The sequence below is a fragment of the Halichoerus grypus genome, chromosome 6 (genome assembly GCF_964656455.1).
Source record: "Halichoerus grypus chromosome 6, mHalGry1.hap1.1, whole genome shotgun sequence".
Taxonomy (NCBI): Eukaryota; Metazoa; Chordata; class Mammalia; order Carnivora; family Phocidae; genus Halichoerus; species Halichoerus grypus.
In genome coordinates this window covers 6,594,199-6,606,363 of record NC_135717.1, presented here as the reverse complement: position 1 = coordinate 6,606,363, position 12,165 = coordinate 6,594,199, and the positions used below count along the sequence as shown (strand labels likewise).

The window sequence follows — 12,165 nt, the reverse complement described above, 5'->3', positions numbered from 1 at the left end:
TGGGGTAGACCTGGCCATGTGCTGGGTGGGGCCTGTGACACCATTTCTGGAAAGTCTGAAACCTAAGCACTTTCTCCTGAGGAGGAGCATATTCACTATGGAATTAAGCTGGGATTAGCAAATATAAGATGCAGAAGAGGGAGCTCAAACAACACTCACCTTATGGTAGTCCAGAATATTTCCCAAAAAAGGCAGAGGTGTTGGCCCAGGAATTCCCAGCTTCTTAAAAAGTCCATGTGTGTAGGTCCCATATCTATAAAGTGAAAGAGAAAGCCAGGTCACAGGGATGATGGAATAGGTGCTGGGGCTGGTCAGTCACTGATGCAGAACTGGAACAGGCAAGGGTGGGAGGTAACAGGTAGGCGAGAAATAATAACAGCAATTCCAACAACAATAATTACATTCACTCATCATCTCCTTTCCCACCTCTACTGTGAGACCCACAAAAGTAATGATTAGATAGGAGCAGCTGAAAAAGTCATGGTCTCAATCCTGGAATGAACACCTGAGAAATGTGTCCACACTTGAGAGCTCCTCAAAGTTTCATGCTGATTTCTTCCAGGAAATTCACTCATGCCTATTTAGTAAATGACTCTTCCATGATTTTGGAGATTCTCATTTTAGGTGGAAAGGGGAAAAATTGTTTCTCTCCTCCGATGATGAGATTTTGCTTAATTGTATCCACTCAATAGTTAAGGGTTACTGTGCTCGCTTCGGCAGCACATATACTAAAATTGGAACGATACAGAGAAGATTAGCATGGCCCCTGCGCAAGGATGACACGCAAATAGTTGAGGGTTACTGAGCCTACCATGAAAATGTTCTTATAGTTTCCTCAGAGGTTTTCCTTCCTTGTAGGCCCTGTTGCTGTTTGGGATCTGGTCCTTCTTAAATCTATCTTCATAGAGAGGCTCTGAACAACCACAGTGTTCTTATTCTGTAAAATGAGGACTGTGTCCAAGGCTCCACTGGCTCATAGAAAAGTTAGATGCTTTCAGCTCCACTTGTCTCTGTTGTCAGGTACTCTGGTTCTCTTGAGCTGCAGAGAAGGGGAACTGACCCATATGTCCCCTTAATGATACCATATTAAGGAATCAGTGATTAAACAATCCATTTCCAGACCATTCCTCCCTGTGTGACATCTGATTTTCCAACCTGTGATACTCATGTGTTCAGCACACTGCCAGGCACGCTCAATTTTTTCAAGATGATCATTCACAGAGCTGTCAGGTTATTGACTCTGTGCATCAACTATCTCAGAAACCCATTATGGATGGTGCCCCCTATGACAGAACTGCCTATACTTCATCTTTCATGAGATTTAAGAGGAATCTCACAACTTGGTGTTCTGGATCTTCGCAAGCCTTCCTCTTAGGTGTTGCTGAGAGATGGCAGAGTGGAGGAAAAGGGAGGCTGAGGGAAAAGGCTGCCAAAAACCATTTCAACCGTGAACTTGCCAGGCCTACAAGGCTAACCCCACAGTGGCAAATTAGGAAAGTATGGTGGGAAAGAATGCTAGGTAGAAATGGTTCAACAAGCCCTGTAGGTGCTTTTAGCTAACAGATAGGGGACCTTCCAAAGTTCAGACACCTCCAATTGACAGCAGATTAACATGTTACAAAACGTAAAATGATTGACTATAAAATGTTCCACAGAGTTGAATTAAGACTTTGTTTCCTCCTCTTTGGAGGTTAGCCTTTATGGCAGTACAGGTTCCAAATATTCTGTAGAAATTCAGCAAATCTTGTATTATGTAATCAAATAAACCTACAGAATTGCATGAAAGGACATGTGCTTGAGGGACCACCAGAGAGATCACAGCTGGGCCCAGGTGGGTGTTTGGTACTTCCTCCAGAACAGTTCATGGGTGCATGAGCACCAACTGCCAGAAGTTGGGGTGGCCTCGGTTAGTCCCACTTCTGTTCCTTCTTTGCCATCACCGCCACAACAAATCAATTTCTGTTTCTGAACATTCAACATGTTACGTGAGCTTCCAAGTGAGGCCAAGCGAGTGAACATGTCAGCAACACTGGTCCCAAGGAAAGATCTGGTCTAGTGTCTAAACTCACATGGCTCCATAAGAAGGCAGAGGGTGGGCTGGGTGAATTTTTCTGATTCTTTCCAGCTTCCCTCTTCTTGGTAGAGTCCTGCTGCTGTTGGCACAAATGAAGGGGCTAACAATGAAGCCATTCATTTTTATTGCCATTACATTGTATTGCACGCAGACAGCACTGTCTACAGCTACTGACTCTTGGCTACACTCTTGGCTAAATCTACAGGGTTGTTTGCCTGGTGGTGACAGGATCCAGTGACAGTCCCACTGCCAGACAGACTACACACAGTATGGTTTACATGGTGATCCTGTCCCCTGGCTTCAAGCAGATGAGATGCTAACCCTGCAGTTCTGTGATGACCTCCTGTGGGACCAGGATCGAGGAGTATCTCTGGGAGGTCTGCTTGAGGGAAGAATATTCTCCCACTCTATCCCCAGTCCTATCTGGATACTTCTCACATCAGTACTGGCTCAGTTCCCCCACTTGCCTGTACTGAGAGGTTAAAATAACTTGCTGGGCCCATGTACTTAAAAATATACACAGCCTATATCATAGAAGAATGCATGTGTACACTAAATTCATATTCTCAACATTATTCTAGAAGGCTGAGGTTATCTGTGTACCTTTACTGTCAAAAGGCTGAACCAACAGCCCTCTTTTATCCTTCGGAAGAACATGCTGGAAATAGTCTTAACTCAGCAAAAAATCCATTATTAAATACAATGAAATTAAACCACATCAATTAACCTTAAATGTCATCACACAAAAAATATGTTGCCACAATACTTGGCATTCCTACTCATTTTCTCAGAAAATGAAAATGAGGTTTCCATATTCTATGTCCATGTCCTCATGATTTCCTACTCTTAAAGAAAATGAAATTGACACAGAGGTCAAATGTGATGGAGGGTCCACCCCTACCCACACTGTGAAACTAAGTCCTTTCCCAACCTCCTCCATGATGCCAGAAATCCCACCACCGAAAGGAATTCCTCTGCTAGATGTTTTAATTCCTCCTCCTGTACTATAACATAAGGGGAAAAATAACATTTAAAATCCACATTGGCTTTCAGGGCCTGCCTTTGCAGGCTGCTAGCAGATTTCATATTGGGGGGCGGGGGAAGAAATCTCTATACTGATGCTAACCATCTCAGAGACTGGAAGGAAAAGGTAAAATGAATAAAATTTGAAGATTTCTGCCAAGTCTCCTCAGCTCTAAAGATGCTCACTTAGGGGTAAGGAGTTCTGCATATTATAGGGTGGGGAGATGGCTAGGAGAGGGGCACAGAAAAGAGGGAAGAGCCCGGTCAGAAGAGGAAGATGAGATATCTCCAGCCCCCTTGGAAGTCTGGATGCACCAGGTGCCTTGTGTACATGGGGCCTGGTGGCAGAGGGAGGGGAGCAGGACCACCTGAGTGATCCAGGCCCAATCCTTCTACATGTCTCCTGCAGCAGACACAGATCAGAAGGTGAAGATAATGAGACAAAGATGCAACCCAATCCCTCAGCCACTAGAATCCCCACAGCTTGGGAAGGTGGTGAAAACCCCAGAGCACTGGGGTCTGTTGATTTTACTCTGCCTCTGCTGAATTCTGCTTGATTAGTCTAGGTCCCAACTGGTGGCCAATCAGAAGATCATCCCTAGGAGCAAATAATGTCACACAATCCTGCTAGCTACAGAAAAGGGATTGGAGGATGGAGTTACTCCTTCAGTAGGTTTGGGTGAGGTCAATAATAACCCCTTATGTGTTCCTAGCTTGTTTGAAGCACCCAACACTTAAGCAACTTCCCCTTTGTTAACTCTTGATCCTCAAAACAGACAAGGAAAAGGGGGTGGATGCTGATTAGCAACCCAAGTCCAGGGTTCCAGAGGCAATGAACCTGGACAGTTACTTACAGATAGAACAGCACCAGGCTGGTAGCCAGGAGAAGCCAGGTTTCCATGGAAAAGCTTGGAATCAGGTCCATGGCCACTTTCTCTCTGTGACTCTCCTCTACTGTCGTTCAGCAGTGTGTGCTAGTCTTTGCTTGCCTGTGTGTGCAGAGCTTCCCTTCCCACCAAGCGGTGATTCAGTGAGGTTGGAGTGTATATACTGAAAAGGGGGCGGGACTGGAGTGCAGTCACTAGCAGGTGCCCCCCAGCCATGAGTGTTGGTAAAGCATCGTGGACACTCCTCAGACTGACCTTTGAGTTCATCTTCTATCCAAAATCAATAAACAACACAGTCAGTGTTATCAGTAATCTCAAAGGTTACAGAAACTCCGGTAAAGTCACTGTCCTTAAATCTCTAACTTGTCACCTTGTCACCATGGCTGCCTCTATCTTTAAATACATGAAATCCTTCAAACAAGCTAGGTCTGCACCTCTTTACCCATGTAGTTTCATCTGCCTAGAAATGCCCCTGTGCCCCTTAGAAGGATCCTACTCATCCTTCAAACCCAGCTCTGACAGAATCCTGTGTTAGGTCCTTTCCTCACCAACCTCCTTGAACAAATATAACCAACAACTTCCTCCTCTGGGAAATTTATGCCCCCACCCCAGCCCCAGTTCTGTTATTGTCCTCTCCACCCTCCAGCCCTATTGTTGGTCTCCACACCTATTAGTCTTAAATAGAGAGCTTCTCAAGGGTGCAGTCTGAGTACTTGTCAACATTATGTTCCTAGTCCCTAGTCCCTAGAATTATGCCCTCAGTGGGCATCCAGAAAGGTTAGTGGATTTGAGTTTTTGCAGTGAAATTGCTGGGCTTCTTGTGTGTCCTTTCTGTGGAACTTTCTCGAACCATGCCACATACCTGCTGGGAGATCCAGGGACAGAGTATCTGGAAATTACACCTGCTCGATATCATCACTCTGACCCATGTTCTGTGTCTGCATGGCCTGAGAAACTGTGGATTATGTAGCATACCTCTGGAATCTCTGGGACAGTGGAGGTATTAAGAGAGAAGTGGCTCCATGCTTGAATACCAAAAAATGGAAAGACATAGGAAGCTGGAAGATAATCCCCAGTAAAAGTAGGGGAAAAAGACCCAGGAATTCCGAAATATTTCTGCCCCCTTTTGGTGCCTTCACTGGGCACCATTCAATAGGGTCACGCTATTATCCCTGTTTACAGATGTAGAGACTGAGACTCAGTGCCTGCAATGGGCTTTCCAACAGCCATTGATCACAAGAACATATTGTAAATAAGCAAACATGAAGTGAGATTGAAAAGTCCTCTGCGCTCTGCAGTATTGATATTCAATGTTTGCCCTTCCCTGAGAAGGGACACTATGGGAAATAGTGAGATCCAGGCTACAGAGCAAACTGGTTAAAAATCTGTTCCCATCTACATGGCAACCTGCACAGCAGCATCATCATGGGTCTTCCAGGATAAAGGTCCGCCTCATCTCAGCAGGGAAGACAGATGTTAATCAAGATGATACTAAGGATATTGTTGGGTAGGCTCTCCCTCCCTATATTCCTCAGCAGAGGGCTACAGAGAATATGTGCAAACAAGGAAAGATGTGTGTCATCTGATAACTTTTTTTTTTGAGACAGAGACAGAGAGAGAGTAAGCATGAGTGGGGGGAGAGGCAGAAGGAGAGACTGTTGAAGCAGACTCCCTGCTGAGTTCAGAGCCCAGTGTGGGGCTGGACCTGAGCCAAAAACCAAGAGTCGGTTGCTCAACCCACTGAGCCACCCAGGCGGTCTCATCTGATAATTCTTTTTTTTTTTTTTTTTTAAGATTTTTTATTTATTTGACAGAGAGAGACACAACAAGAGAGGGAACACAAGCAGGGGGAGTGGGAGAGGGAGAAGCAGGCTTCCCGCGGAGCAGGGAGCCCGATGCGGGGCTCGATCCCAGGACCCTGAGATCATGACCTGAGCCGAAGGCAGATGCCCAACGACTGAGCCACCCGGGCACCCCTCATGTGATAACTCTTGACAACTTAATTCTGTCACCTAAACATAAAGCCTTTCTTATTTTATTTGAAACTAAGCCTCTATGGCAACTTATATGCTTTCATCCTTCTCCAAAACGCAAACTTATCTATGATGATTTCATAAGTAAGCCTAATATGAGCATCTGCCTGCTCTATTCACCTCAGGGCTTGCTCCAGCTGGTTGGAATCTATCCTGATAGTGATAGTCTAGTTGTTACTGGGGACTAAAATGCAGCCAGCACTGAACTAATGCAGATGACCTGTCAGCAAAGGGACACATTAGAAGTGTGAGCTTTGTACCCCATCCTTCCTCAGAAGGGAACACCTGATGCGAGGGGACTCACATCCTCAGAGTTGTACAGAGGTGTGAAGGGAGACACTGTGTGCCAGAAGAACACCTCACACACCCCGTGGCTCTCATCTACTCCTTCCTGTACTATGCTCATCATGAAGTTTCCAAACTCTGATCTAAATGCATGAGGTAAAAATATATCTAAGACACAGACATCATTCAGGTTGAAGATAGAGAAACTGACAGATAATTATAGCACAGCCAAGTGAAAGTAACTATGCATCCTCCTCAACAGTGAAGGATTTATCTGCTTTCTCAGTCTCCCTAGCTATTGGTCAAAACTGAATCTCAAATACCATTCAGGGAAGCCTTAGGCTCAGATATCAGTGTAGGTGGACAGGTTGGCAGAAACTCAGTGATGCAAGGAGCCCTGGCTGTCTAATAGTCTCATCCCTTTGTATCGTGAGCCCATATGGCACCTCTTCTCAGAAGCTGGGCCTGATTTCTACTGGCCAAGAGAACTGCTCACAGTAGGAGAGCCAGTGTTGCTTTGGAATGATTTGTGCATCACATTCAAATTTCACAGGTCACAATCTCAAGTGTGCAAAAATGAAAGGAGGATTATTGTTCCTAAGCTGTCAAGCTCCCATTCTTCTCAGTAAGGCCAAACTTGATCTTGCCAATTCTGGATAACCAGGTGGTATCTAAGTGTTGGTGGCTGGGCCCTGTGGTTGGTGTGGCAGTGGTGAGGTAAGTGACAGGTCCATGGACATTCCTGCCATTGGAGGAGGTGGGCCCCTCTCCCATTGTCATTCGATATTGGTTGGTCTCTCTACCTGCTGCATTCAGTCCATGGGCCAAGCACTAAATATTAAAAAGTCAAAATCCTTGCGTTATGAACCTGACACTCTAAAGGGATGAGAGACACTAAACAAATAACCACACAACTATGGAGCTATAAATCAAGACCTGGTATAAATTAATGGACATTAGGAGAAGGAAGGGAAAAATGGGGGGGGGCGGGAATTGGAGGAGAGATGAACCATAAGAGACTATGGACTCTGAGAAACAAACAGGGTTTTAGAGGGGGGGGGGGGGGATTGGTTAGCCCGGTGATGGGTATTAAGGAGGGCACGTACTGCATGGAGCACTGGGTGTTATACAAAAACAATGGATCGTGGATCACCACATCAAAAACGAATAACATAACATAATAAAATTTAAAAAATAAAATAAAATAAATTAATGGCATTTGGTATATCTGTTGACTTTGCCCAGCCAGATACCTGACCCTCACAGCCCTTTACAAATGTTTACTGAATATGAACTCAATAACAGTTCAAATGGTGGCTGAAAGAGGACAAGAGTTATAGAGTAACCCCAAATGATGCAATGTAGTTTCTTTTAGCAGGAGGAGGAGAGGTGAGTTCAAGTTTTAAATGAAACATAATTTAAAAGGTGAGAGTTTGCTGGATGTGGACTACTGACCTTTTTCCTTCTTATTGATTATGTGTAAATGGCTCTTTTCACCATCTGCTGTGTGAGGAGCCACTGAGGACATAAATGTTTAGAGACTTTATTTCCTGGATTCTAATTGGAGCCTGCAGTGTCTGTCCAGCTGTGTAAACACAGAGCAGACAGAGAGCAGGACCACCACACTTCACTTTTTCCCCACCTCTGTAGGATCTAAAGAAACTCTAGGATGAGAACCCACTTGTCCTCCTTTCCTAGTGGGCAGAATTTGTCTCTAAACAGTTCCCTGAGTGGAGTGCCTTGTAGGTCAAGAAAAGTTAAACTCCAAAAGAACCAAACAGCAGGAGTAAGGAGAACTCATTCTCTCTTTACCAACACAGTGTTTTAGAAAATTCAGTTGGGACTTCTAAGCAGGCCTGGAACCAGCGAAGAGAGTGAGGCATTCCACCTAAGGGCAAAATTGCCAAATTCTTTTTTTTTTTTTTTAATTTATTTATTATTATTATTTTTTTATTTTTTAAAGATTTTGTTTATTTATTTGACAGAGAGAGACACAGCGAGAGAGGGAACACAAGCAGGGGGAGTGGGAGACGGAGAAGCAGGCTTCCCGCTGAGCAGGGAGCCCGATGTGGGGCTCGATCCCAGGACCCTGGGATCATGACCTGAGCCGAAGGCAGACGCTTAACGACTGAGCCACCCAGGCGCCACCAAAATTGCCAAATTCTTAATAATCATATAAATAACACACTTTATTTGAACACAATATTTTAAAAAATCAATATTCATACAAAGAAATCAATGAGGGAAATGGTTAGATTTCATCCTTTTGATGGCTGAGTAATATTCCATTGTGTATATATACTACATCTCCTTTATCCATTCATCTGTCAATGGACATCTGAGCTTCGATGGAACTGGAGGGTATAGTTATGCTAAGAAAAATAAATCAATCAGAGAAAGGCAATTATCATATGGTTTCACTTATATGTGGAACTTAAGAAACAAAACAGAGGATCATAGGGGAAGGGAAGGAAAAATAAAATAAGATGAAATCAGAGAGGGAGACAAACCATAAGAGACTCTTAACTATAGGAAACAAACAGGGTTGCTGGAGGGGAGGTGGGTGAGGGATGGGGTAACTAGGTGATGGGCATTAAGGAGGGCACTTGATGTAATGAGCAATGGGTGTTATATGCAATTAACAAATAACTGAACTCTACATCTGAAACTAAAATAAATAAAAATAAGTCAATCAGAAAAATATAAATGAGGAGTAAAATATCAAAATTTTAGATAAAGATATGTTTACTAAGTTAACTTTATGTAAGTAATTCACTCCAAAAAATGGGTGGGGAAAAAATAGGAAAACTAGAGAATAATTCAAGGAGTTCCATTATCTGACTATAGCGGTTGCTGAACAAAGTAAAGATAAAATGAAAGAAATAATTCAAGAAAATTTCCCAGGACTGAAGAGCAAGTCTCCAGAATGAAAGGCCAATACACTGCACTGTCCAATACACAGCCCCTGGACACATGTGGCAAGTTACAATTAGATACACATTTATTAAAAATAGATAAAATCAGAAATGCAGTTCCTCCGCCATACCGGCCACATTTCAAGTGTGCAATAGTCTCATGTGGCTGAAGGTAACCATGTTGGACAACACAGATACAGAACATTTGCATCACTGCAGAAAGGCCTCTTAGACACTCCTGCCTAGCATAATGGATGATAGCAGATCCACGAAGGCACACTGTAATCAACTTTCAGAACAGCAGGGACAAAAAGAAGATCCCAAATGCTTGCACAGAGAGTGAGGGGAGCAAGACACAGGTCACATACAAGGAATCAGAAACCAGAAGGCCACTAATCTTCTCAACAGTGATACTAGAGACAAGTCTCTAGGTCTTCAAGTTCACAGAGAAAATTCTAGCCCACCTAGAAGTCTATGCTCAAATCAGCCATCAAGTAAGACAGTAGAGTAGAGATATATTCAGACACACACATTCTTAAGAAAAATTTACTCCTCTGCATCACTATTCTGAAAGCTACAAGGAGATGGCCTCTGCCAAAATGAGAGAGAAAACCAAGAAAGAGATCAGGTGGAGTAAGGTGTCACTAGCTTCGTTATAACTACTGTAGTACTGTTCAACTTTCTAAAGCATGTACATCTATACATTCGTTCTTAAAGATAGATTCTTAGAAGCCTCAGACCAGGTATCAGCTCCTCCCAACCCCCTCTGGAGACAAGTGTTCATTCTCTGTGCTCTCAAAGCACCGCAGCTGGCCTTCTGCCATATTGAATCTGTCTATCTATGGGTCTGACTTTTCCCTATCTACAGGGCACATTTGGACCTGATCCAGAGTGGTAACTAGGAAATGTTTGTGGATCTAAACAAAAACCAGAACAAGAACCTTCCTGCTGACCTCTACGTATTTTTGAGGTTCGGATGAACCTCAGATAGCAGGTGTTGGGAAATGCCCAAGTGACAAAACAATAGAAGTACTGGTGGAGTCCATGTGCTGTTTCCAAGATGTGTTTCACAAAGAGCCACAATATTTTACTGAAGGCCTACGGTGCGTTCAGTAGTATGTAGGCTCTGAGAGGACAGCTGTGGGGTCAACATTAGCCACAAAGCCATCCCTGTCCTTTGGGGGCCAGTGGGCTCCAGCCCAGCACTGGGACTAATGAGCTTGTCTGGAAGCAGCTCAGCATAATGAGCAAGGCCACAGGTCAGAGGGCTCTACCTTTTCTACTCTCTCACCATGAGCAAGTCATTAACCTCTCTGTGCCTCAGTTTCTTCAGAGGGTTGTTAGGAGGATTAAATGTGAAATCTGTAAAATGAAAGCCTCGATTCAAACAGTGAGACTCTTTCCAGCTCTCTGATTGTTCCATTTCTTCTTTGTTAATCAATCAACTGTTATGGTCCCAACTGCAGAAATGAGAGACACACTACTTTTGAAAACAGATGCCTAAAGAAAATGTTACTTTTTAACTTTTCATCCTTGACATCATCATCCCCATGAGACCTTTTCTGAGGTGACATTGGGGAGGGAGAATTCCTTGCTACCATAAAACAACTTCCTGGTCTCACTTAGGTAATGAGCTTTTCTGAGTTCAGGCTTTCTGATCCCATCCCCCACAGCCTTTTCCCTGCTCCTCCCAGAATGAGCTCAGGATGTTTGGGGGTGTGACTTCTGGGCTGGGAAAAGTGGGCCTGAGACCCTCTCTCTGCCCTGGACCTTACAAGTGACACCTGCTCTCTGGCCTGGTTCCACAGAAGGTCCTTGATGGTCTGTGGCTGTGTCCATGGCTCTATAAGGACTGGGAGTTGCCCCTGCGGACCTGGGCCTTTCTTACTGGCACCCAGGACCCAGCCCCACCCTCCACCCAGTTTTGCTGAGAGTGCACGGTCATTGCTGTGGATCCCCTAGCCCTCCTGTGACAGCCATGTGCAGGCTCATGGGTTCTCTCCACAGATCCTGGCATAGGCTGAATTGTGTCCCCTCCAAATCTGTATGTTGATGTCCTAACTCCCAGCAATTCAAAGTGTGACTGCAGTTGGAGATGTGACCTTTAAGAAGGAAAGGAAAGTTAAATGAGGTCACTAGCATGGGCCCTAATCCAACATGACTGGTGCCCTTATGAGAAGAGGAGATCAGGACACAGACATCCACAGAGGGAAGACCATATGAAGACACAGGGAGGGGATGGCCATCTGCAAGCCATGAAGAGAGACCTCAGAAGGAACCAACCTTACTGACCCCATGATCTTGGACTTCCAGCCTCCAGAAATGTGAGAGAATATATTTCTGTTGTTGAAGCTCCCCTATCAGTGGTTCTTTGTTACAGGAGCCCAGCAAACTAATACTGATCCATTCTTCTCTCATGGGTTGGAGCAGGAGGCCTGGGGCTCACTGGCTGTACAATAATTATGTTTCTGTCTCTCAAATTAATTCATGAGATCCTCCTGGGTAGGAGCCACAACTTCCTCCTTTCTATATTCTTGGGTCTAAGAGTGCCATAACGTATGGTGATTTGAAGGCATACAGGAATGATGGAATAATCTCCTTTTTGCACAACCACCTTCAAATATCAGTAAGATGGAGAGTGCAGAAGTCACATACTCTGTAAATAGACCAATTAATTAATCATCAGTACCAGTTCTGGTTGCATAACAGAAAGGGTCATGAGGCTTAAAGATGTAAGCCCTTGCAAGTCACTGGAGTACAGCAGGTCAAGTTTGGCCAATGTGACCACGGCCATGACAACATTGACACCAGAGGGTAGATGGCTCCAAGCCAGTACTTCCTTCTCGCTCTTAATTCAAGATGAGTGAATTCACCAAAACAGAGGCATAACTCCATAAAAATTGAGAAAACCATAAAGTGGGCTTATGGGAAAGCCCACCAAAGCATCA

The 12,165-nt window shown here is 44.3% G+C and overlaps 2 protein-coding genes and 1 non-coding gene across 6 annotated transcripts in view; 1 reads left to right on the top strand and 2 right to left on the bottom strand.

The window, feature by feature from the left end:
* The window catches only part of LOC118527106 (cytochrome P450 3A12-like), a 54,208-nt gene that overhangs the window by 35,185 nt on the left and 6,858 nt on the right, over positions 1-12,165 (bottom strand). For 2 of the 3 annotated variants that reach the window (XR_013448691.1, XM_036078737.2), the window contains exons 1-2: positions 3,952-4,104; positions 160-253 (exon numbers count right to left, since the gene is read on the bottom strand). Coding sequence is in view for 1 of the 3 variants with exons in the window: in XM_036078737.2 (XP_035934630.2) it covers positions 160-253; positions 3,952-4,022 (165 nt within the window). In the remaining 2 variants the exon portion in view is untranslated. Of the gene's footprint in view, positions 1-159; positions 254-3,951; positions 4,105-12,165 lie in introns of those variants that run through there. The other variant, XM_078074376.1, reaches the window with a different exon arrangement.
* Positions 213-12,165, bottom strand: part of LOC118527105 (cytochrome P450 3A12-like) — a 63,388-nt gene continuing 51,435 nt past the window's right edge. The window contains exon 16 of one of the 2 annotated variants that reach the window (XR_013448687.1): positions 213-253. The gene's annotated coding sequence lies outside the window, so the exon portion shown is untranslated. Of the gene's footprint in view, positions 254-8,530; positions 8,675-12,165 lie in introns of those variants that run through there. The other variant, XR_013448685.1, reaches the window with a different exon arrangement.
* LOC118527131 (U6 spliceosomal RNA) lies at positions 705-811 on the top strand. Its single transcript, XR_004912977.1, has one exon. It is a non-coding gene; the product is annotated as a U6 spliceosomal RNA (small nuclear RNA).